Here is a 27,053-nt window from a genome sequence, read left to right on the forward strand (position 1 = left end):
AGCAGACAATGTCTCGGAGATATCAAAACCACTCGGTTAACACCCTCAAACGCTATTTTCCATATTGGAATCGCTAAGGTGACATCAAGTGGTTGTTTCCCATTCCTGGGTGCTGATGTGGTTTAACTGCAAACAGCAGTTCCCAGTCCTTCCCCTCCTACGGACAGAGGAAAAGGGATTAGCTGGAACATCTATCCTGCCCACCTTCTTCCAGGCCTCGATTCTCTCCAACCTGGTTTCAGGACACAGGAGCCTACATCCCTCTCAACTGGGTAAACAATATTAATATTAAAAATAAAATTATTAATTAAAAAAAAAAAAAGGAAATAGGGTCAGAAGTTCAACCCGCACAAGGGATACAGGCATTCAAACCAGTGTTGAAAACATTGCATAAACACTTGCCCCCAAATTTTAAATAATGCATACTTCTATCAAAAATTTGAAGTCTGTCTCATATATAATATTCTAAATTTCTCCAGGAATCCATACTTAAATTAACACATATTTCTTTGTAGCTTCAGAGAGCTGCTATAAAAACACAATTAGCAAATCATGATAAAACTATGATGTAAGCAAAGTATGCATTCCTTCTTACAAAGTATCACTCAAAACTATCTTATTCATAAGGCTTGGACCTCCACTGTGAATTAGGAAGTTAGCAGCATCCATTAATGCCCACATAGTGGCACAATTCCTTAGGCTGCCATCTGACACACCTGTAATCCATCAACACCAGTTCAGTTCCCAGCCATTTCACTCTGTTTTCAGCTACCTGCTAGTGTGCTTGGGAAAACGGTGGAAAACGACCAAGTACTTGAGCCCTGGCAACCCATGTGGAAGACCCAGATGAAGCTCCCATCTTGGGCCTAGCCGAGCCACAGTCACTGTAATTATTTGAACAGTGAACTAGCAAATGGAATAAGGATTCCCCTCCTTCCCTCTCTCTAACACTCTGTGAATGTGCGTATACGTGTGTGCAACTCCGCCTTTCAAGTAAATGAAGGCAAGTACTGGAATGTCATTGTGGCATACAACCTGCCACCCACATCGACAACAATTCATGGCCCAGCTGCTCCACTTTGGATCCAACTCCACGACAAAGTGCCTGGGAGAGCAGTAGAAGACCACTCAAGTGCATAGGCCCTGCACCCCCTGGAGGGATGCAAAAAGCTCCAGTCTCCTTGCGTTGGCTTGTTCTGGTCAGCCCTGGCCACTACACCCATCTGCGGAGTAAACCGTAAGACGGATGATCTCCCAGTCTCTCCCTCTTTCAAATACACACATATATCTATAATCCATCTCGACCGTATGAGATTAGCAAATAAAACAAAAACCAAACATTAGCACTTATACTTCACTGTAGCTTCCACTTTCAAAGTTCAGGATTCAATAAAACAGAATTTTCTTTCATTGTCACTATTAGTATCATCAAGGGACAGTCTGGTTTTTTGGACATCTAACTACAAAATTATTAAGAAACAGAAACGGTTAATGACTGTTATAAATTGTTAAGAAACAGAAATGGTTAATGAAAGTCAATTTTACAAAACTTAAGAGCTCAGCACAATGGCTCAGTGGCTACATCCTCACCTGGAACATGCTAGGACGCCATAAAGGCACTGGTTCACATACAAACTGCTCCATTTCTGACACAGCTCTCAGTCTATGGCCTGGGAATAAAATGGAACACAGACCAAAACCTTGGACCTCTCCAGTCCTGCTAGAGACCCTGAAGAAGTTCCTTGTTCCTGGCTTCAGATCATTCAGCTCCACCTACTCTGTGGCCATCTGGGGAGTGAACCAGCACACAGGTCTTTCTCCTTGTCTCTCCTTCTCTCTGTATCTGCCCTTCCAATAAAAGATTTTTAAAAAAATAGTAATGGGTCTGGCGCAATGGCCTAGTGGCTAAACTATAACCTTGCATGTGCAAGGATCCCCCATATGGGTGCCAGCCCATGTCCCGGATACTCCACTTCCCATCCAACTCCTTACTTGGGACCTGGGAAAGCAGTCAAGAACGGCCCAAAGCCTTGGAAACCTGCACCCATGTGGGAGACCCAGAAGAAGCTCCTGGCTCATGGCTTCAGTTTGGCTCAATTCCAGCCATTGCAGCTACTTTAAGAATGAGCCAAGTTCGGGCCTTGGGATTCGGGGGCAACTGCCGCTCCTCACAGTGTGGCGGCTGTGGGGGGTGCCCCTGCCGGGTCGGACCCAATGCTGGGGGCTCACGCCAAAGACACTGCCGCAAGGCAGTGAACGAGTCCTCGGCCTCATCCAGGACCCAAGAGAGCTCATTCCTCGGGTAAGTGCACCATGAGGGAACTTGGGAACTGGCTTAAAATTCCTAGCTCCACCCAGCTGCTAATATCTGGCAGCTAGGTGAGTTTGGGAGGGGTTCGGGCCTTGGGATTCGGGGGCAACTGCCGCTCCTCACAGTGTGGCGGCTGTGGGGGGTGCCCCTGCCGGGTCGGACCCAATGCTGGGGGCTCACGCCAAAGACACTGCTGCAAGGTAGTGAACGAGTCCTCGGCCTCATCCAGGACCCAAGAGAGCTCATTCCTCGGGTAAGTGCACCATGAGGGAACTTGGGAACTGGCTTAAAATTCCTAGCTCCACCCAGCTGCTAATATCTGGCAGCTAGGTGAGTTTGGGAGGGGTTCGGGCCTTGGGATTCGGGGGCAACTGCCGCTCCTCACAGTGTGGCGGCTGTGGGGGGTGCCCCTGCCGGGTCGGACCCAATGCTGGGGGCTCACGCCAAAGACACTGCCGCAAGGTAGTGAACGAGTCCTCGGCCTCATCCAGGGCGGCTAGTGCACCATGTGGTGCCAGGCTTTGCCTGCTGGCCGCCCGGCCGGGAAGCTCTGGGGTAATGGATGTCCGAATTGCTGCTTAGATAGCTCTAGGGTGACCCCACTGTTTCTGGGTTCTGAGTCAATCCTAAAGATTCCCAACGCCAGTGGCTCTTCTTTTGGAGAACTTCTAATCACTCAATAATGCTGAGCTTTGAACACCTATAATGCAGAAGATAACCCCCAGATTGTCTAGCAGGATATTTTTTTGCCTGACATGATGTTGGCTCAGGAGACTGGTCACATTAGGCAGGTCCATAATTTTAACTAGCACTCTAGAACCTTATCCTGGGGTGGACTCTGTGCAGGATGTGTGGGCCACACCCTGTAGAAAGTTTGGCCCCACTGGTAAACCTAAATTTTAGGTGATTATGGACTAAGCTAGGTGTGACCAAGGAGCCTACCATCAATCACAGGTAAATGGATCCGCCATAGACTGGACTGGGCAAGGCAGCAGCACCCAAATGGGCATCCTGAATAGGTTGTGGGGTGGGCCGGGCTGCAACATTCACCAGCTCATACAAGGCCAAATGGGAGGCCAGAGTACACCGGGTATTGGCCTAAAAACCAATGGCATGTATGTAAACTGGGTTTGGGAGTGGATCAAGTGGAGGTACTTGGGAAGCTCCCCTGGCGAGTCATAGCTCTCGCTGGTGAACATGCCGTCCACATCTGGGGGTCGGACTAGCAAGGCATAGTAGCTCCAAAATGTGTAAATTGGTAATGGAACGTAATGTACTGGGCAGGACTGAGCAAACCTTTGTTTACAAGCACAACTGGAAACCAGCATGGAACACAGGTCATACCGAGCTAGGCTCTTGCACCTACTGGTCCTCAGAACAACCACGGGCAGGTGCATGATTTACAGCTATGAACAAGCCCAATCGGGGAGGTAATGGGACACCCTAACTAGGTTGAGGTTCCCACCAAGGGGCGTATGTGCTAGAATTGGAGCTGCGTTCTATCTAAGAAACAGTTGCAGTCACCCGAGGCACTAGTGTGGGCTGGGATTGGATGCACCAGGCCAGTTCAGACCCCAACACCATCTGGTGTCATGGAGAACCAGGGGGTAGATGTGGGACTGACTAGGCTGGGTCTCAACCCCCTACTGAGCCATGCGTGAGCTGTATGTGGGTATGGACGAGCCATGGCCGGGCTGAAACATCCAACAACAAGAACCAGAATGGGGTGAAAGCCAGCCAGGAAAAGCCACTGTCCCTGCTAGGACAGGACGTGAACTGAGTTGGGTTGGCTCAAGGACCCCCTGGCATGCGCAAAACCTGCCATTGGGAGGGGTTCTGATGGAGGAGCCTGGGCAACTCCTCTGGCAGGACACAGTTCCTGCAGGTAAGCGCAAGAAGCATGATAGGAAACAGTCCAGAATAGGCCATGGGAAGTTTCCCACTGGCACACATTCAGCATGGGTCAGGAGCAGACCAGGCTCAATCAGTCCATATCACCCACTGGCAAATCCGAACACCAGATCAGAGTGTGGGATGAGCCGGGTTTGGTCGCGACAAAACCAGTACACATTATGGAATGCCAGGGCATGGTTGCCTGTACTGGACATGAATGCAGCACCCAATCAGCACACGTGAGATCCAGGAAGGAAGGGAGGGGCAGAACTGGCGGGGGGATTAAGGGGCTGGTTCCCTCGCCGGACAACTACTCCCACCGGAAGGAGAGCGTGGGCTGGGATAGAGACAGACTAGACTATGCAAGGCTACAACACCTGTGCACTGCATGTGGAATAGATCAGGGAAAAGCCAGGCTGGGCAGATTATTCCTGCTGGTGCAAGCATAAATTAGAGTGGGTGAGGGATGTTTGGGCATAGCCGCAGAAGCTGGCACTGGGGACTAATTCTGTCAAGTCAAATCACAGAACCACCTAAAGAGTGCATAAACCGGGACAGAGAGACCTGGGAGGGAAAAAGTGGGTTCCCCCTTCTTGGGTCACTAGTCCCGTGGGAGGGCATGAAAACTAGGACGGGGGCTGGGATGGCTAGATAGAGAGGCACTCAACAACACCCATGAGGGCTGGATGGTTGAGTTGGTTAGATAGAACTAAGCTTTAATACCCATTGACAAGTGCCAGAGCCAAATGGGATGGGGGACAGACTGGTCTTCTGCTACACATACTGGCAAACCAGGGTAGGGGGCGGGCCTGGTGGGGGTTATTGTGGGTCGCCCCGACTAGGCTGCAGCTCCCACTGGTTTGTGTGAGGGCCGAGTACGTGCAGGGCAGAACCAGACTGGACTGCAGCACCCATTGGTTCCAGTGCAACTCTGGACTGAAAACAGAACCAACCCAGCAATTGCAACCACCAGCTGATCGGGGTGATGGACTGTGCCGGGCCCTGTGCTTGCTAGAACATACAAGAAACTAGTCTGGGAATACCTCAAAGTTTCTTTGGAGATCTCCCCAATCGAACTGCTGGACTCAGAACTCTAATCAAGAAAAGACAGAAGACAGAGCAGATCAATCATTCATCTCAGCTACATGTTAGCAGCGAAAAATGGGGCAAACGGAGACTTTATGATGGACCATATCAATCAGTGGACGACCTCATTGAGCAAAACTGGCAGCGATTCATAACTGGAGAACTATTGACACCACTTGAGCACATATCTCAGAGCATGCCCCACATCCGGGACTCGGGGTGGGCGGGAAACCGGGTGGGGCTTCTCCCTCAATATCCTCCTTTACCTCAGATACAAGATGGAAACAATATGGACATAATAGTATTGCCCACTTCCCTATCCCCCTGAACCCTTTTTTTTTTCTTTCCTTTTCTTTCTTTAACTGTAATTAACTATGTAAAGATTGTCAACAACAACACAATAAAATAGATTATAAAAAAAAAAAAAAAAAAAAAAGAAGCACACACTGTTCAGCCATTCTTCTTGTTCTAATGTGGTTCCCTAATAAAAGCCGCAGTAACTCAGTGCAAACCACAAAAAAAAAAAAAAAAAAAAAAAAAAAGAATGAGCCAGCAGATGGAAGATCTTTCTCTATCTCTTACTTCTCTCTGTAATCTACCTTTCCAATAAAAATAAATCTAAAACATTAGTAATAATTTCACAATTTGTACATGTACATTCACACACATGCATATATAATCGAAACATCCATAAATATACCCTTTAAATATATACAATTCTTAAATGTAAAATAAAATCTAGGGCCTGGGGTGGTAGTGTAGGGGCTGAGGTCCTTGCCTTACATGTACAGAGGATCCCATAAGGGTGCCAGTTCTAATTGCAGCCTCCACTTTCCATCCAGCTCCCCAGGAAAATAGTGACCTAGGAAAGTAGCAGAGGATGATCCAAAGCCTTGGAACCCTGCAGCCACATAGGAAACCCAGAAGAAGCCCCTGGCTCCTAAGCTCAGATTGGCTCAGCTCCAGCCGCTGCGGCTGCTTAGAGAATGACCAGCAAATGGAAGATATTTCTCTGTACCTGTTTCTCTGTATATCTGCCTTTCCAATAAGAATAAATAAATAAATCTTTAAAAATAAAAATAAAATATAAATTAGGAAGCAAAAAACCACATCTATAACAACACTTTTATTAAAAAATTATAAATTTTGGGCCCAGCGCAGTAGCCTAGTGGCTAAAGTCCTCACTCTGAACGCGCTGGGATCCCATATGGGTGCCGGTTCTAATCCCAGCAGCTCCCTGCTTCCCATCCAGCTCCCTGCTTGTGGCCTGGGAAAGCAGTCAAGGACGGCCCAAAGCCTTGGGACCCTGCACCCACGTGGGAGACCTGAGGGAAGTCCCTGGCTCCTGGCTTCAGATCAGCGCAGCATCGACCGTTGTGGTCACTTGGGGAGTGAATTATCGGACGGAAGATCTTCCTCTCTGTCTCTCCTCCTCTCTGTATATCTGACTTTGCAATAGAAATAAATAAATCTTTAAAAAAATTATAAATCTTATGTTCACTTACAATTCTTTATAAACATCTTAAAATTAGAGGCTGGTGACATGGCAATGCAAGCTTCACCTGCACCTGCGGTTCCAGCATCTCATCCGTCAAACCCTGGTGGCTCCACTTCAATCCAGCTCCCTGCTAACGGTGTGAGAAGACAGCAGAGGGCCCAAGTTTCAGTCCCTGCACCCACAGGAGCCAGAAGAAGCTCCTGGCTTCAGATCAGGTCAGCTCTGGCCACTACAACCATTTAAGGAGTGAAGCAGCATATGGAAGATCTTACTGCTTCTCCATTTCTCTATGTAACTCTGCTTTTCTAATTAAAAACAAGTATTTTTTTAAATAGAGATTTATAGGTAGACTTCATTTCTTGCTTTAGAACAATAAGATATTTAATCAGTATGGTTTTAACCAACAGTCATTATGGTGAAGGGGAAAAAAAATCACTCCCCCATAATTAGGAAGTTGAGACAACTTCGAGTTAGTTTAAGGCTATTTTAGCACAGCAGACCAGCAGAAGATGGCACTATTACTCTCTAACATATCCGAACTTCATGGGATTTCATGACAGGCAAAATACAGAGGAAGAACAGAGGCTGCTGATGAGAAACATCCTAATTACCAGACAAACAAACCGAGTGCATTTAGCAAATCCAGATGTTCTTCACATGTGCACAGTATCTGCACTCTAAAATCACAAAGGCAGAGTTAGACTGCTTCTAACGAAACAGTTTGGTATGTTGTTAGACGTCAAGATGAACAGCCAAGGGAAGGTAAGTTAACAGGGAACAAATGACTAATAAATGACAAATAACTAACTGGCAAAATTCTGCACTGAGTGAATGACAAAATTAAATACTCTAGGGAACTGAGTTGAAATTTTCTAAACCTTCTTTTGAAAAATATGTTTTATTTATTTAAAAGCAGAATGACAGATACGGAGACAGAGACAAAAACATGTTCCACCTGCTGGTTTGCTCTCCAAATAAGCAGCAACGGCCTAACCAGGTGTCAAGAGAGTATCTAGGTATCACTATGGGTGGCAAGGATTCAGTGCTTCGGGCATCTCACGCTGCTTGCCCAATGGCACGAGCAGAGCTGCACTGGTAGTGGAAGAGCCAGGACTCCAACTGACACTCTAATACAGAATACCAACTTCACACGCAGCATCTGTGCAAGAGTGCTAGCCCCTACTGTATCCTTCTGATTCATAGTACCTACTCTCAAAAAAACCAAATATATATATTATTATTAATTTTTTAAAGATTTATTTATTTTTATTGGAAAGGCGGATATACAGAGAGGAGGAGAGACAGAGAAGAAGATCTTCCGTCCATTGATTCACTCCCCAAGGGACCTCAACAGCTGGAGCTGAGCCAATCCCAAGCCAGGAGCCAGGAGCTTCTTCCCGGTCTCCCACGCAAGTACAGGGTCCCAATGCTCTCAACTGCTTTCCCAGGCCACAAGCAGGGAGCTGGATAGGAAGCAGGGATGCTGGGATTAGAACCGGCAACTATATGGGATCGCAGGCGTGCAAGGTAAGGACTTAAACCACTACGCTATCATACCAGGCCCTATATATATTACTGAAAAGGCAGATTTACAGAGAGAAGAGATAGAGAGAAAAATATCTTCCATTTACTGATTCACTCCCCGAGCTGAGCCAATCTGAACCCAGGAGCTGGGATCTTCTTCCAGGTCTCCTATGCAGTGCAGGGTCACAATTCCCAGGTCATATTCAGGGAGTCAGATGGGAAGAGAGCCAGCTGGGACATTAACTACTGCCCACATGAGATCTTGGTGCTTGCAAGGGGAGGATTAACAGATTGAGCCAACACGCCAATTCCAATGGTATTCACTCTTCCAAAACTAACTCATTACTACAAAACCTTTTAAAACTGAAGACTGGGGCTCCACCTGGTAGCCTGGTGGTTAAAGTCTTTGCTTTGCATCCGCCAGGATCCCACATGGGCACCAATGTGTGTCCCAGATGCTCCACTTCCCTTCCAGCTCCCTGTTTGTGACCTAGGAAAGCAGTCAAAGACAGACTGAGGCCTTGGGACCCAGCACCCATGAGGAAGATCAGGAAGAAGCTCCTGGCTCCTGGTTTCAGATCAGTTTAGCTATAGCCATTGCGGCCACTTGGAGAGTTAGCCAGCGAACTGAAGATATTTCTCTCCGTTATCTCCTTCTCTCTGTAAACCTGACATTCCAATATACATACATACATACATACATACATACATACATAAATCTTTTAAAAAACAACCACAACAACACTAAAACTGAAGACTGGGGCTGGTCAGCAGTGATAGCGTCCCACTCTAGCCGCTCCAATTGTCATGCAGCTCCCTGATGACGCACCTAGGGAGGCAGAGCAGGGAACCCAAACACCTGAACTCCTGTAGCGCCCCGTGGGAGAGCTGCAGAAGCATCTAAGTCATGGCTTCCGCCCAGCACAGCTCAAGTCAGTGCGGTCATTTGGGGAGTGAACCAGCAGACAGAAGACCTCTCTATGTAAAAATGTGTCAAGAGCCTGAGCATGACTCTAACCCTTGACAGGTTTAAGACAAACGCTGGTTTACCTCCCTTCCTTTAAAACCATTATTTTTCTTATCCCAAAAGACTTAAAAGCCTTTTTAGAACAAAAGCTGGAGTGTCTACTTCTGCTTAACTACTGCAAACCATGGTAACATGGCCAGAGACTGGCGTAGAGGTCCCGACAACTGTAACACCCACATTCTCTACCAAAATGCCTACGTTTGATACCTGGCTCTGCTTCCAATTCTAGCTGCCTGCTAATGCGAACACTGACAGGCAGCAAGGACAGCTCAAGGAGTCAGGTCTAGGCACTCGCTTGAGAAACCTGGAGTGACTCCCTGGTTCCTGGCCTTGACCTGGCCCAGTATCACTCAGTTATCTACTAAGTTAGCCACCATGTGAGCGCATTCTGTCTCTTCATCCTTCTGCTTCGCAAATAAATAGCTTCTGTTTTAAAAAGGGAATGGGGACCCTGCTTGGTAGCCTAGCGGCTACAGTCCTCACCTTGCATGCGCAGGATCTCACTTGGCTGCCAGTTCTAACCCCGGCAGCCCTGCTTCCTATCCAGCTCCCTGCTTTTTTTTTTTTTCCTGCTGGGAAAGCAGTCGAGGACAGCCCAGAGCCTTGGGACACTGCACCTGTGGGAGAACTAGAAGAGGCTCCTGGCTCCTGGCTTCAGGGGCAGCTCCAGTCATTGGGGCCACTTAGGGAATGAATCAACAAGTGGAAGATCTTCCTCTCTGCTTCTCCTCCTCTCTCTATATCTGACTTTCCAATAAAAATAAAATGAACCTTTAAAAAAAATAAATTAAAAAGGGAATGGGAGCTAGTGCTCCAATGTAGCGTCTTAACTGTACACTGCTGCACTTCCAACCCGGCTCCCTGCCGCGCACCTGGGGAGCCGTGGACGATGACCAGAGCTCCGAGGCCCCTGCACCGTGAGGGAGAACAGAAGCAGCTCCTGCCTTCATCCTGGCCCAGTCCCAGCCACTGCGGTCATCTGGGGAGTGAACCAAGGATGGAAGATCTTTCTCCCTCTCCTCCTTTCTCTGTAACGCTGCCTTTCAAATAAATAATTTTTTTAAAGGGAGGCCTCCGAAATTCAATTCATAACTATATTAAATATACATGTTTCCATTATAAAATAAAGATTAGAAAAGTTAATAATGCCCATATTAAAGTACTATTATAGGGGTTGGCCTTGTGTGCACAAGTTAAGCTGTCATCTGCAACACTGACATCTCATGAGTATAGGTTCAATTCCCAAGTGCTCCACTTCCAACCCAACTTCCTGATAACGTGGCTGGGAAGGCAGAGAATAAGAGCCCGAACACTTAGGCTGCTGCTCCTCAGATGGGAGACCCGAGCAAATGGAGTTCCTAGCTCCTGGCTTTGGCCTAGCCCAGCACCAGCTATTTGGGGAGCGAAGTCAGTGGACAGAACATTTCTCTTCTTAACTCTGCCTTTCAATAAATAAAATGAATCTTCTTTAAAAAATTATGTTCTCACTAGATCCTCAGCTTAAGAGATAAATTTGTAGACTAAGCAATTTTCTGAAACTAAGGCAGACAACATATCCATGGAACTTCACACAAGTAAAATCAGTTAAAAGGCACATACCATTTTGTACATCTACACACAAAAAGATTATGCTTCTTAGACTCAACTAATGGTTACCTTTTAAACTAAAAAAAACTAAAAAGACAAATTTCCTCACATTGTATACCAATACTGAAATCCACATGATAGCCCATAAAAGTGTGCAAAATAATAAGCAATAATAAGCAATAAGTTAATAAAAAAAATGTCCTAAGCCACACTGTACCCTACAAATATTTATTACTTAAAAATAAAATTTTTAAAAAGATATTTTTTAAAGATTTATTTATTTTTAGTTCAAAGTCATAGAGAAAAAGAGAGGAGGAGAGAGAGAGAAATATCTTCCATCCATTGATTCACTCCCCAAGTGACCACAACGGTCGATGCTGCGCTGATCCAAAGCCAAGAGCCAGGAGCTCTTCCAGGTCTCCCACGCGGGTGCAAGGTCCCAAGGTTTTGGGCCGTCCTTGACTCCTTTCTTAGACCACAAGCAGGAAGCTGGATGGGAAGCAGGGCCACAGGGTTTAGAACCAGTGCCCGTATGGGATCCAGAGGCATGCAAGGCGAGGACTTTAGTTGCTGAGCTATTGCGCCGGGCCCAAAATATGAAATTTCTTAAAGTATAGTGTAAGGTACAAATATGAGGATGCTAATATACTAACATTAGATCATGCTTCAATTCTCTTGCATTTTAAATCATTTTTAACAAATCAACTAGAACTTTTAATCAGGAAAAACTAACAAAATTAATGCCATAAAATTCCTATCTGCACAAACCCCAACTTTGTGGGGTTTTTTTCTTTTAAAAAAATAACCTGTATTGCAGAGGTACTCCTATTGCAACCTGTTGAATGGCACACCGGCTTTACAGTAGACTTCAGACAGCTGGCAATGATGGGATCAAAGGAAAAGCCTGATGTTTGCCCTTCAAGTCAGGAAATACTACCAAAAGTCCCCTGTCTTACACATGGGCACAGGTTCTAACCAAGTTTTCATGAATGAATTTATTTGGCGGCAAAAATACATATGTATCAGTTATAAAGACCATTTTATTCTTTTGACTACTGTCTGTAACAGTAGTCGCAGTTTAATATAGCACAGAAAGAGACTAATAGGGGTCGACACAGTGGCTTAACAGGCTAATTCTCCACCTGCAGCACCAACATCCCATATAGGCATTGGTTGTGTCCTGGCTGCTCTACTTCCCATGCAGTTCCTTCCATGCGGCCTGGGAAAGCAGTGAAGAACCGCCCAAGGCTGTGGGCTCCTGTACCATGTGGAGGACAGCCCAAGGCTGTGGGCTCCTGCACCATGTGGAGGACGGCCCAAGGCTGTGGGCTCCGAAGCTCCTGGCTCCCAGTTTGGGATTGTCTCAGTCATCTAGGGAGTAAATCAGCAGATGTAAGACCTCTCTCTGTGTCTCTCCTCTTTGTAAAATCTGCCTTTCAAATAAAAATAAATAAGTCTGTTCAAAAAGAAAGAGATTAAAAATGAAATAACACCATGACAGAAGAAGGCAGTAGTAGGAAACACACGGCTATGAAAACATTTGGCTTCTAGCCTACAGCTGCTAGGCCAGAAAAAACGAACTCACATATTAAGGAGCCAGAACAAGGACATAAGACAAACAGGTTCTAAATAGACTAAAACTTGCAAAGAAGTCTTCTGGCCAAAGTTCTCTCCTGTAAAATAATTTCCTTCAACAAGTCCCACAGTATTTAACACACTAATTCTTGGAAGCCACTAAGCTCAATTTAAAAAATTATCTGGGCCCTTGCATGCATCAGGATCACATATGGGCGCAGGTTCTAATCCCGGCTGCCCCACTTCCCATCCAGCTCCCTGCTTGTGTCCAGGGAGCGGTGGAGGATAGCCCAAAGCCTTGGGACCCTGCACCCACGTGGGAGACCCGGAAGAGGCTCCTGGCTTTGGATGGGCCCAGCTCCAGCCACTGCAGCCACTTGGGGAGTGAACCAATGGACAAAAGATCTTCCTATACTGTCTCTCCTCCTCTCTGTATATCTGATTTTCCAATAAAAGTAAATCTTTAAAAACTGTCAGTATTTCTCAATCTTAAGAACATATTTTCAGGGGCTGGCACTGTGGTGTCGTATATTAAGCCTCTGCCTGTGATGCTGGCATCCCATATGGGTGCTGATTTGAGTCCTGGTTTCCATTTCCTATCTAGCTCCCTGTTAGTATGTCTAGCAAAGCAATGAAAGATGGCCTGTCCCCTGCAACCTTATGAGAAACCCAGAAGCTCCAGGTTTCTAGCTTCAGACCAACCCAGCCAACCCCAACTGTAGCACCCATTTGGGAAGTGAACCAGCATATGGAATTCCTTTCTCTCTATCTGTAACTCTGTCTTTCACTTAAACACAAAATCAATATTAAAAAAAAAAGACATTTTTACAATAGGCCAAACAGCAGTGAACTGTATATATTTAAAATGCATGCTACAAAAAACTTAAAACATTCTCCATGAAATATAAAATGTTTGGTAGAAATTCAAGCTGTTGAAAAATGCTTGCAGGGCCAGCACTGTGGCCTAATGGGTAAAGCCAATGTCTGCAGTTGCAGAATCCCACATGGAGGCCCAGCACAATGGCTCAAATGGCTAATCCTGCCCTTGCAAAACAAATGAGTGAAGATGAGGACTCCAAAAAGGCTCTCTGAGCCTAGACTCCAAGTGTGGCATTGTGGAAACAGAGGTAAACTCCTTAAGGCCTGGTTTCCCTTCCATTTACTGTGTTACTAACAAAATGGTGCTAATGTTTTATTTTTCCCCCCACCCAGCTAGGATGTCATTTCTTCTGAGAACCCTCCTTCAGCTACTCATCTAAAAAATTAATAAATATGGGCCCAGCACAGTAGCCTAATGACTAATATCCTTTCCTTGCATCCACCAGGATCTCATATGGGCATCAATTCATGTCCCAGCTACTCCACTTCCCTTCTAGCTCCCTGCTTGTGGCCTGGGAAAGCAGTGGAAAACGGCCCAAAGCCTTGGGACCCTGCACTCGCATGGAAGACCCAGAAGAGGCTCCTGACTCCTCGTTCTGGATCGGCTCAGCTTCGACCATTGCAGCCACATAGAGAGTGAACCAAAAGCCAGAGGATCTTTCTGCCTCTCATCCTCTCTGTAAAATTTACTCCTTAGAACGTAAACTAGTGGACAAACGACCTCTTTCCCTTCCTTGCTATCACTTTGCTTTTCAAATAAATACTTTAAAAAAGAAGAAGCACCAAACCAAATTTTTATTAAAAAACAACAGGCAGGCCCGGCGGCGTGGCCTAGCAGCTAAAGTCCTCGCCTTGAAAGCCCCGGGATCCCATATGGGTGCCGGTTCTAATCCCGGCAGCACCACTTCCCATCCAGCTCCCTGCTTGTGGCCTGGGAAAGCAGTCGAGGACGGCCCAAAGCTTTGGGACCCTGCACCCGTGTGGGAGACCCGGAAGAGGTTCCAGGTTCCCAGCATCGGATCAGCGCGCACCGGCCGTTGCGCTCACTTGGGGAGTGAATCATTGGACGGAAGATCTTCCTATCTGTCTCTCCTCCTCTCTGTATATCTGACTTTGTAATAAAATAAATAAATATTTAAAAAAAAAACAAAAAACAGGCCAAGCCCGTGTGGCAGTATAATACGTTAAGCCATCAGCGGCAACACAAGCATCCCACAGGAGTGCAGCTTGAGTCCCAGCAACCCCACTTCTGATCCAGCTTCCTACTAATGTGCAAAGGAAAGCAGCACAGATGGCCTGAAAGCTCTGGCCCCTGCCATGCACCTGGTGGGAGAGCCACACAGAGTGCCATGCTCCTGCCTGCAGCCTGGACCAGCACCAGTCACTGCAGCCTCGGGGCAGGGAACCACGGGCGGAAGGTCGATCTCCGTCCCTATCTGTCTCGAACTCCATCTCTCTGTAACTCTGCCTCAAATAACGACCCATCCAAAAACAAAAACAAGCACTACACAGGGTAAAACATTTTGGAGAGCTTGAAAATAATAAATAAAAGGACCAGTATTGCAACGCAGCAAAATGAGCTGAGTTTTGGCTTGTCCAGAACTTCTTGCTAATGTACCTGGGAAAACAGTATAAGACGGCCCAAGTGCTTGAGCCCCTGTCATGAACATGGGAGACCAGGATGCAATTCCTGGCTCCAGGTTTCAGGCTGGCCCAGACCTTACTGTAGCAGTCAGCTGGGAGGGGCAACCAGTGGATCACAGATCTCTCTGTCTCTACCTTTCAAATAAACGAATAAATCTTTTAACAAAGAAGTTAAATAGAAAGCAAAAGCAAGTAATTCTAAAGTTAAAAGTTACTACCTTATACTCAACTTTTCAAAAAAATACCTCTACCAACAACAACAACAAAAATTGTGTGGGCACTCATCCTTTGCTTTGTGAAACACAAGGAAAGGCTAAGTAAAGCCACCCCCTGCAACAGCCAACGCGCGATGTGGGCAGTGATTCACATACCAACTGCACCACTTCCAATCTAGCTCCCTGCTAACGAACTAGAAAAGCAGCAGCAGATGGCCACATGTTCAGGGCCTGCTATCCACACGGGAGACTCAGATGAAGCTCCTGGTCCTAGCTGGTGCAGCCGTCCAGTGAGTGAACCAGCAGATGGAAGATGTCTCTAACTCATTCAAAGTACATAAATAAATCTCTTAAAAAAAAAAAAGCAACAGGAATAATAGGTGATAAAAGTTTAGGATAAAAATACTGTTGTTTGGGGCCCGGCAGCGTGGCCTAGAAAGCCCCGGGATCCCATATGGGCGCTGGTTCTAATCCCAGCAGCTCTACTTCCCATCCAGCTCCCTGCTTGTGGCATGGGAAAGCAGTCGAGGACAGCCCAATGCATTGGGACCCTGCACCCGCGTGGGAGACCCGGAAGAGGTTCCTGGTTCCCGGCTTTGGATCAGCGCGCACTGGCCGTTGTGCTCACTTGGGGAGTGAATCATCGGACGGAAGATCTTCCTCTCTGTCTCCTCCTCTCTGTATATCTGACTTTGTAATAAAATAAATAAATCTTTAAAAAAAAATACTGTTATTTGTTTTACCTTAAAGAACTTTTTTTTTTAAGATTTATTTTTATTGGAAATGCAGTCTTAGAGAAGGAGAGACAGAGAGTAAGATCTTCCATTTGCTGGGTCACCCCCTGTGTGACCACAACAGTCAGAGCTGAGCCTACCCAAAGTTAGGAGCTAGGAGCCTCTTCTGGTTCTCCCATGCAGGTGCAGAGTCCCAGGGCTTTGGTCCATCCTTGACTGCTTTCCCAGGCCACAAGCAGAGGGCTGGAAGGGAAGTGGAGTAGCTAGGACACCAACCAGTGCCCATATGGGATCCCAACGCACGCAAGGTAAGGACTTCAGCCGCTAGGCTATCATGCCGGGCCCAACATAAAGAATTTTTTAAATTTACAAACTTTTGTTTTAACCTTTTGCATATATGGTCTATTACACTCTTATTTCCCACACTCACCACAAGGAATTTCCACTCTGGTGCCCCAAAAGTTTGTGAAATTAAAAGCTAAGATACACGTTTAAGAGGCCTATATTCTTGTACACAATTTTCAAGTGCATCCAGAGTCATTTTCATTCCAACTGTTACTACCACTTAGAAAACAGAAGGCCTCAGCTTACCCAGAGTCACTCATTGCAAACACCTGTGCTCTACTCACACCTCCGTTTTCCTCCATTTCAACCATCAGGCTCCCCTGTGCTGCCTCTTTCCCATCCTGCCTCTCCAAGGCTGACACAATGCACTGCACATCTGTCTTCCTAGATCTCAAGAAACTAAAGTAGCACAAACATTAGCTTACAAGTTTTTTTCAGGAAGATTAGGAAATGGATCAACAACTGGGAAGTGGCTTGACACTCTCTCAACAGCCCCGCCCTCATCATGCTTCCGCATCCCCCAAACACACTTTTACCCCTAAAGCAATCTGATGTATGAATTTAAGCTTTCCCATCTCTTCTCTCTCACCTCTCTCTTTCAGGCACACAATTCTAACCTCCAAAACAAGAGTGAGCAAAAAGTAGAAGATGAGGGGCCACTCCTTCTCCAGGAGTCGGTTCAAGACCTCCTTCCCTAACCCTGTGGTCCCCTCTCCTCCCCCTAGGAGATGTTACAGGGACTAGTTAGACCCTAGCTCACCACATAAATGCTCTACAACCCTACTCCTCAAAATGATTAGACAGGCACTTGGCGCAGCCAGCCTATCTGGTCGTTTCTTGGGATCCGTGCACTCCACATGCTTGCAGCCCAAAGGTGTGCCAGGATTGGAGCCCCAGCTCTGCTCAGGAGACCTCCTTCCCACATGTGCACCCTGGAAAAAGCAGCAGGTGATTTTCTGAATAACTGGGTCCCTGCACACATGTGGAACCCCAATAACCAGTCCCGGCTTCTGGCTGCTGCAGAAGTGAACCAGCAGATCGCTGCTCGGCCTTTTGGCTAAGATCAAGTGTAGAAGTGAACCAGCAGCTGGGAGGCCGGCCTCTTTCTTTCAAATTAAAAAAATAATAATGATTATAAAACACAAAAAAACTTAATGTCTTCTCTACTATCCCTTAGCAAGTCCCCCAACAATATTTCTACATCTAACACAACCCGAAACACTGAGAAAGAACAGCTGTCTTTTCAGGTCCACAAGAAAGCTACACCAATTTCCTTCAGTCACCCTCTTCACCCTTCAACACTGGGGACAAAACCCTTCTTTCCCCCACTCTTGTGATTCCTGTGAAGCCCCCCGGATGCTGTGTGTGTGTGCCCCCTTCAACACCTCCATCCATCAGCATGAACCCTCTCAAAGTTACCCTCAGAATGTCCCAATCTCCACTGGTACCTAAGCAGCGTCAGTGCTAGTAGCATTATCAACTCCAAGATACTTTTGTACAAATCTCTTACGCTCCTGCCTTCACGGTGTGTGCTCCCTCCAAATTCCTAAAACCCTTTGATGCCCACACCATTCTTCAAATCCCTCTTTGCCATCATCCCTTTTCCTGCCAGAATATTCTGAAAAGGCCTCCGGCCCCTCAGCTTCCTGGTGGCCCCGGATTAACACCGTGTGTGAAGAGCCCCTCGCCCGCCCACCGTTCCCCTCAGGATACACACACACACACACACAAACGCACCCCAATTCACATTTTGAAAATCCCTCAACAGCCTCGCGGTCCTGCTCCAGTTCCCTCACTCCTCCGGAGCTGGGCGTGTGTAGAAAGCCGCGGCTGCCCTTGCCCCCCGGCCAGCCCCCCGGCCAGCCCCCCGGCCAGCCCGGGCAGAGCGCTCCAGGGAAGCCGCCGCCCGCACCTCCCGCCCGGCGCCCCACGCCGGCCCCGGCCCGGCCCAGCTCGCTCACATCGGCTCCAGCAACTTGGCCAGCCAGGACTTGAGGGCATCCACATCCTCTATGAGCATGGTGCAGCGAAGGCGGGCTCGGCCGCCGCTCCGGTTCCTGAGGCCTGCCGTGGGGCTCCGCTCGCCGCGTCCTCAGCTCCCCTCACGGCTCCCGGTGCCCCTGCCCACCGGGCATCTCAGGAGACTCGAACCTACTCCCCCGGCCGGGGCCTAACAGGAACTAACCCCAGAGCCCTCCCTCAACCTAACCCGAAGCTGAGGTAGGCGGGAGACAACGGCGAGTGGCGGCCACAACAGCCAATCGCAGCGAGAGGGCCCTGCGCGCACGGCCAATGAAAAGGCTCGCTCTCCTCGCCGGCCGGTCGTACCCAGTTAGGTAGGAGGGATCTAGCAAGGTAGGTGGAGAGCTGAAGTGAACTCCTGGTGCAAGATGGTATCTTGGAGAAGGTGCTTCGCCTCTTAAAGGGGCCGCGGCACCTTTCTGGACCACGCCGCCGCCCGCCGCGGAATACCGATGTCTGCTGCTGCAAGTGCCTGGGGGAACCCCGAGAGCCCCTCAGCCTGGTTCCTTCCTCTCGTTTTTCCTGGAAACACTTGCTCGTGTCCCGAAATGACTCAGCTGTAGTAAATCTGCAATACAACGTGCGATATGTCCACGTTCAACACATTGCACGGAATGCAAAACCTGACTTTTTTCCTGACGTGCTCATTTTGAACGGCGCTCACGCTCGCCGCTGTCACGCAGAGGGTTTCCTTGCAATGCAACACTTCGTCGTTTTTAAAACGTGGCGCACAGATGTAAAAAGGCTGAGGCCATTTCAGTTCGACTCATATTATCAATAAATGCTCTGGGCAGAAAAAAAAAATGGTTCCGATTTTAAAAGCGGGCTTTCCGTTGCTTAACTAAAATTCAATCGCTGGAGTGGAGAGAAGGTTGATGAACATAAAATGTTTTTAAAAACAGTTTTAAAGAAATATCATAATGACCGAAAAAGCAACTTGGTTTGTACTAAGTGAGAAATTTCTGGGGGAGTTTGGAAACCTCTGGTTTAGCTTTGGTGATAGCGTGTGTTTGTGGAGTAAGAAATCCTGAGCCCCTGAAAAACGCCAGTGCCGGGACCCCAATAATGACTGTAACGAACAGAACTGTGCCACTTAGGAAGCTCGAGTTGACGAGGTTATGCACTGAAAGAAGAATATTTTGAAAAAGATCTGATGAGCGCACCCCTCAAAGAGACCGGGCAAACCTAACAGGAGCAAGTCGGCTACATATTCATAGAACAGGTGTAGGCAAGCTTTTATGTTGTAATAAGTCAGTGAGTAAATAATTTTGGTTTTGTGGGCCTTGAGATTTCTAAGACAACTACTCAGTGCGGTACAGTGTTATGGCATGCAACTGGTCATGGATAATATGCAAACAAATGACTGTGGCTGCACTCCAGTCACGCTTTCTTGCATATTGTGTGAAATTTCTAGCTTTATGTGATTTTCACATATCATGAAATACCATTCTTTTAATTTTTTTGTTCAACCATTTAAAACTGTCAAAGCTTGGTGGTCGCTGTGCAACAGCCACTGAAGCCACCTCTTGGGATGTCGGCCACAGCATCCCATTTTGGAGCAATACCACTTAGGGACCAGGTACCTTCACTTTCTTGTTCTTTTTTTTTTTTTAATGTACTTATAATTGTATTTGAAAGGCTGGAAGATGGAGTGACAGAGTGAAAAGGCCCCTTGCACCTTCCCCATCCAGCTTCTGGCTGTTGTACACCGGGAGCAGCAGGTGCGTGCTCAAAGGCCTGGGCACCTGCCGCACACAAGCGAGATGGCAAGTATGGATGAATTGCCACATTCCTGGCTTTGCCTGGTCTGGCTCTGGCTACTGGAGATGTTTGGTGAGTCAACTATGGGGTAGATGCATTCTCTCTCTCTCTCCCCGCCCCATCTCTGTGTGTGTCATTCTACTTTTCAATTACATGAAAAGAAATAAATACTTTTTCACTGTAAAAGCCTTGGTAATCTCACAGATGTACAAAAAAAATCGGTGCCAGCAGGGTTTGGCTTGTAGGTCAAAGTCTGCAGACTTCTCACCATAGAGTAATAAAAAGCAAAGTGCATTCACAAATCGAATGGCGTGGTGGCTTATCAAGCTGATCCTCCACCTCCGGCAGCGGCAAAACATGTGGATGCAGATCTGTGTCGCGGCCGCTTCATTTCCAATCCAGCTCCTTGCTGATGGCTTGGGATACAAGGTGATGGCTCATGTAGGAGACCAAGAAGCTCTGGGCCCCTGGTTTTGAGTCAGCTCAGCTCTAGCTATTGTGGTCATTTGGGGAGTGAACCAGTGTAAATTTGCCCTTCAAATGGAAATATATATATTTTTTAATCTACTAATAAAGCATTGTCGCTAACACTCTGTCCTCTGCAGGTGGGGACAGAATCCCGGAGACAGACTTGCTCCCAGTCGGGACTACAGCAGCAGCAAGAATACCCGGAGCTTCCCGCAGCAAACCCTGGTTTCTGACATCTACCTTTGCTTCTTCTGCTTCCCCGTCTCCGCCCTTCCTTCCTTCCTTCCTTCCTTCCTTCCTTCCTTCCTTTCTCCTTTTCCACATTTTCCTTCCTCTTGTTTCCACAAACAAGAAGAAATTACACCCCAAATAATAAAAAAAAATATGAAAAGAAAAATATGAAAATGAAGTGGCTGGGCCTAAGTCTAGACAAGAACTTTATCAGATGATAGAAATAGAACAAATAACCTTTTTTCTTGTTGGAAAGTCAGATTTACAGAGAAAGAGAAAAAGATCTGCTGATTTACTCCCAAGGGACCACAATGCCCAGACCTGAGCTGATCCAAAACCGGGAGCAGGAGCTTGCTCCTAGTCTCCCAAGTGGGTGCAGGGTCCTAAGCCCTTGGGGCGTCTTCTACTGCTTTCCTAGGCCATAAACAAGGAGCTAGAAGGAAAGTGGAGCATCCAGGATATGAAACAGCATTCATATGGGATCCCGATGGATGCAAGGCGAAGATTTAGCCACCAGGCTACCACGCCAGGCCTGAACAAACCACTTTTTATCACTTGTGTGGAAGAATTTCAAAGTGTTTTTCAGTTATGGAACACAGGCTGTGCTCCAGAGGTGAACATGCTGAAAGTCAGGCATCGTTTAACCAAGTGCATTACAGCCGTGATTAGATGGTAAGCATTCAAGCTCGCGAATCATGCTGCTACCTGGAGCGCAGCAGTCTTGGCTGCTCCACTTCCCGTCCACCTCCCTGTTAGTGTGTCTGGGAAAGCAACACACAATGGCACAAGTGTTGTGACTCGGCACCAACTTGGGAGACAGAGAAGCAGCTCCTGATTCCTGGCTCTAGTCTAGCCCAGGTTTGGCCATTGCGGCCATTTGAAGAGTGAATTGGTAGATGGAAGAGCTCTCTCAGTCTCTGCCTCTCATTCTGTAGCTCTACCTTTCAAATAAATAAATAAATACATCTTTTTTTAAAAGTTTGGGTACTATGCACACTTTTTTCCTTTTCTGTACTTTCCAAACTCTAATGTTGTTTGTCTTTTTTATCATGTTATTTTTCTGAATTGAATACATAGTATATGTTTTAGAACTACTGCTTTGCAGCCTGCAAGTGGCATGGCAAGCTAATCCTCAGCCTGCAATGCTGCCATCTTGTATGGGCACCAGTTCAAGTCCAGCTGCTCCATTCTGATCCTGCTCGTTGCTTATGCCCTAGATAAGCAGCAAAGAATGTCTCAAATCTTTGGGCCCCTGCAAACCACATGGGAGACCCGGAAGAAGCTCCTGGCTCCTGTCTTCGGATAGACTCAGCTCTGACTATTGTGCCTATTTGGGGAATGAAGCAGCAGATGGAAGATCTTTCTGTCTCTGGCTCTACTCTCTGTAAATCTGCCTTTCAAATAAAAATCGATGCCTTTAAAAAACAAAGAAGAAAGAAAGATTGGGACTGGGAGTTTGGGGAATCCCAGCCTATACGAAATTGTACCACATAATTCAAAAATTCAAAATTTAAAATATATATATACTCATATATATATGTGAAAGAAAGAAACTGCTTTGAATGTAGATGTGGCATCTCAAACTGTAATTTGAATAAAATATTTACAGAATTGCTTCTCAGGCCCAGTGGCTAAATCCTCGTCTTGTAAACACCATGATCCCATATGGGAACCAGTTTGTATCCCAGCTGCTCTACTTCCCTTCCGACTAACTCCCTATTTGTAGCCTGAGAAGGCAGTAGAGGTAGACCAAAGCCTTGGGACCCTGCACCTGCCTCAGAGGCTCAAAATAAGCTCCTGGATCCTGGCTTTGGAATGGTTCAGTTCCAGCCATTGCAGCCATTTGAGGAGTGAACCAACAGGTGGAGGAGGATCTTGCTCTCTCTGACTCTCCTTCTCTCTGTAAGTCTGGTCTGCCTTTCCAATAAAAATAACAAATAAATCTTTAAAAGAAAAATAATTGTACAATACAATATAATCTACTCCCATGCTTGCCTCACTGTATTTACTAAATAGTTTAAATTGATCAGTAGCCATGGAGCAACATTTTTCCACTTCCTTTATTTGGTAGTATCCACAATGTGCACAAAACTGATGTATGCACAATCCATGATTGCTTGGGGGCTTTGGGTTCAGCCATATAGTTACTGGGCTGTCTTGAATACAGAGCACGTAAATACGTATATACCTAATTCAGCACGTACGTACTGAGTGCTGAGTGCTAGTACTGGATCTATGCTGGGGCAAAACGAAGCAAAGTAAACCAGAAGGTATATCATTCACTGGGTCTTTGGGGAGAAATCTGAGCCTTTGCAGAACTCAGATTCTGATGGGCAAATTGTTAGTCTTTGGAAATACTCATCACAGCTATAGTTGTAAAGCACGTTTGCCCACCCTACACTACGTGTCTAAGTGCGTGCCACCGCTCGTCCTTCCATGACTGCTATTGTAGAGTAGACACTATTAATGGACAAGAAAATTGTGTCCCTGAGAAGGCATGAGGTAGAAGGGCACGAATTTAGCTATGTTGATTTGGCTGCAAAGGCTGCAACCTTAACTTTCACCATACCATATCACCAGCAAATGTTAAAATATGAACTGTGAGATTCATTAAAAATGCATTTAACAAAAATATGTTTGTTGTAGTCTGAATGGAATATAGGTCCCAAACTCCTACTGATGTTTGAAGTTTAGAATCTAAAAATCTTCTGTTAATAGCACTAAGAGATTACAAACTTAATCCAGTGATGGTGTGTAGCAGATGGGCCAAGGAGAAGCTCCATAGGTCACTGGGGTCACGCCCTTGGAATGTAGCGCTTCGGAGCAGTCCGGTTCTAGAAGCCCGAGTCAGGTCTCAATGCCATCTGACTGCTTTCTGCCTTGCCATGTGGTTTTTCTTCCATGCACCTTTCAATGTTCCCATTTTCTGACCTCACCAATGATCAAAGCAACGGTACCAATCCACTTGTATTGTAAGCCTCCCGCCACTGTAAGCTAAATTAAACCTGCTTTCTTCCTAAGCCGATTATCTGAGATATTTCATTGCGGTAACAAACAGCCAACTAATGAGTTTGTTGGCACCTGGTAGTCACTGTTCTTAGATAGTAGACAGTAAGTCTGATTTTAAATAAACTTAAAATTTAAATTTAAAAAATGTCTTTAATTAGTGAAGGCAGATACTAGGGTAGATGCTTAATAAAGACAGGCTTGGAGTTCTATAAGTTGTTTATCGTCATAGGAAGAAAATTTTATTTAAGAGAAAGGAGATGATTAGGCTAATATTATGTCACAGCAAATGGCTGCAACGACTGGGTCTCCGTTGGAATGCAGGGCCCAAGCACTTGAGCCAAGTTTCATTGTCTTCTCAGGTGCACCAGTGGAGTGCCAGATTGGAAGTGGAGAAGCCAGGATTCAAACCTGTTCCTGTATGGGATGCTGGCCCTGCAAGTGGTAGCTTTATCTACCACACCATAGCAACAGTCCCCCAAGGATTTTGTTTGTTTGTTTGTTTGTTTGTTTGTAAATTTATTTATTTTCATTGCAAAGTCAGATATACAGAGAGGAGGAGACAGAGAGGAAGATCCTTTGTCTGATGATTCACCCCACAAGGGACCTGAATGGCTGTAGCTGAGCCAATCTGAAGCCAGGAGCCAGGAACCTCGTCTGGGTCTCCCATGTGGGTGCAGGATGCCAAGACCCTAGGCTGTCGTCAACCACTTTCTGAGGCCACAAGCAGGGAGCTGGATGGGAAACAGGGCTGCCAGGCTCAGATCCCGTGTGCCCAAGGCGAGGACTTTAGCCGCCAGGCCACTGTGCAGGGCCAGCCCCAAGGATTTTTAAAACAGCTTTTTTTTTTTTTTTTTTTTTTTTTTTTTAAGCCCCTTTGGAGCTAGTGTTGTGGCTCAGTTGGTTAATCACTGTCTGGAATATTGGCATCCCATTTTGAAGCACTTGTTCTAGTCCTGCCGGCTCTGCTTGCAATCCAGCTTCCTGCTTAGCATGGTTGGGAAAGCAGTGAAATGTGGCTCAAGCACTTGGACTACTACCCCCCCGTCGGGGGCGAGCTGGAGGACGTTCCTCATTCGTGGCTTTGACCCAATTAGCCCTGGCTATTGCAGCCATTTGGGAAATGAACCAGGGATGCTGGCGTCGCAGGCAGAGGCTTAGCTTGTACTGTGAACAAAACAGTAGCAGCAGTGCACTGAGCAGGCTCTCGTTTCCCTTTGGCTTTCCATCTGGTATCAGTACAGAACTGCCCGCTGCTGTTGTGATTGAATAACCTTCTCAAAATATGGCACATAAAATAATAACTAATACTCCTTACGTACCAGTCACTCTTCCTTACATCTTCACATTTCTCGCTCCGTCTCTGCACAACGGCTTTTCTTACAAGGAATGTAAACGGCAACCACTCATTGGCAAAGCACTGTCATAGGTCCTCAGGGCATCGTGAGGAAGAAATACACATTGCCCTGGAGGTCTGTTGTAGCAGGAGTAGAGTAGTTACACTCAGCTGCATGTCATGTAAGATACATAATTTTCAACATTTTTTTTATTTGAAAGGCAGTTACACAAAGAGACAAAGACACAGAGATGGAGAGCTCCTCCATCCATTGGCACATTGCTCTCAAATGGCCACAACAGCCAGAGCTGAGCCAATCTGAAGCCAGAAACTAGAAGGTTTTCCCAGGCCTCCCACATGGGTACAGGGGCCCCAAGGACCCGATCCAGCCTTCGCTACCTTCCCAGGCCACAAGCAGGGAGCTGGATGAGAAATGGAGGTGCTGGGATTAGAACCCATATGGAATGGAGGTGCTGGGATTAGTGCCCATATGGAATCCAGGCGCAAGCAAGGCGAGGACTTTAGCTGCTAGGCTATTGCACCAGGCCCCATACATTTTTTTTTTTTTAAGACTTATTTATTTATTTGAAAGAGTAACAGGGAGGAAAAGAGAGAGAGGCAGAGAGGATTTTTCCAGTCACAGCTTCACTTCCTAAATGGCTACAACCGCTGAGGCTGGGTCAGACTGAAGCCAGGATCCAGGGCTGTATTTAGGTGTCCCACATGAATTTCACAGACTCAGGTGATTGGGCCATCATCCACTGCTTCCCAGATGTTTAACTCATTGCACCACAACACTAGCCCAGGACTGTCTCTAGCTTTCAAGCAAGATCATTGTAGCTGCCTTTGGGACATCAGAAGGAAGAGGGCGCAAGTTGAGGCACATAAAATAGTAACTAATCAGATAGCAGCCTGGAAAATAACCCCAGGAGATGTTGGTAGTTTGGGTGAAATTCATGGTGAAAAGTTGGAGTCTGGATTATGGTGAGACACTGGATTTTCTTGGAAGGTAGAGTCCGAATGTTTTGCTGACCAACAAGCTGAGTTTTTGTAAATGACACAGAGGAGTCAAGGATGATACCAGATTGTTCAACTTGAGCAAGTTGCTTGAAATGAGAGAAAATCAGGCTAATCTTTTTTTTTTTAAGATTTATTTATTTTTATTGGAAGATCAGATACACATAGACAGGAAGAGAGACAGACAGGAAGATCTTCCGTCCAATGATTCACTCCCCAAGTGAGCCACAACGGCCGGTGCTGCGCCGATCTGAAGTCAGGAGTCAGGAACCTCCTCCAGGTCTCCCACGCGGGTGCAGGGTCCCAAGACTTTGGGCCGTCCTCAACTGCTATCCCAGGCCACAAGCAGGGAGCTGGGTGGGAAGTGGAGCTGCTGGGATTAGCACTGGTGCCCATATGGCATCCCGGGGTGTTCAGGATGAGGACTTTAGCCACTGAGCCCTTAATCAGGCTAATCTCCCACCTGCTGGCACCAGCATCCCATCTTGGTAGTTACAGAGAAAAAGGGAGACAGATTTTTCTATCTATTGGTTCATTTCCCAATGACCACAAAGGCAAGGGCTGGACCGAGCTGAAGCCAAGACCCGTAGGTCATCAACTGACAGTTATAGTGACTGGCCCTGATCCAAAGCCAGAGGGTCTGAATATTAGGAAATGAGGACCACTGGACCTGCCACTTAGAGGATGCTCACATTTTCATTCAACGCTGTATCCTGGACCTACCAGCTGTTATTTGGGCTTTTTTGTTTGTTTTCTGTTTTGTTTTTAAAAGGCAGATTTTACAGGGAGAGGTCTTTTATCCGCTGGTTCATTCCCCAAATGGCTGCAACAACCAGAGGTGAGCAGATCCGAAACTGAGAGCCAGGAACTTCTTCCATATTTCATATATGGGTG

General features: G+C 46.6%; 1 protein-coding gene across 3 annotated transcripts in view; it reads right to left on the reverse strand.

Annotated features, from left to right (window-relative positions):
* Positions 1-18,526, reverse strand: part of RBM27 (RNA binding motif protein 27) — a 70,899-nt gene extending 52,373 nt beyond the window's left edge. For 2 of the 3 annotated variants that reach the window (XM_058677709.1, XM_058677708.1), the window contains exon 1: positions 18,280-18,525. In XM_058677709.1, coding sequence (XP_058533692.1) covers positions 18,280-18,338 — 59 coding nt within the window. In that variant the 5' untranslated portion in view covers positions 18,339-18,525. Of the gene's footprint in view, positions 1-18,279 lie in introns of all 3 variants that reach the window. The other variant, XM_058677710.1, reaches the window with a different exon arrangement.
* Between the last annotated feature and the right edge of the window lie 8,527 nt (positions 18,527-27,053).

The sequence above is a fragment of the Ochotona princeps genome, chromosome 19 (assembly GCF_030435755.1).
Source record: "Ochotona princeps isolate mOchPri1 chromosome 19, mOchPri1.hap1, whole genome shotgun sequence".
Taxonomy (NCBI): Eukaryota; Metazoa; Chordata; class Mammalia; order Lagomorpha; family Ochotonidae; genus Ochotona; species Ochotona princeps.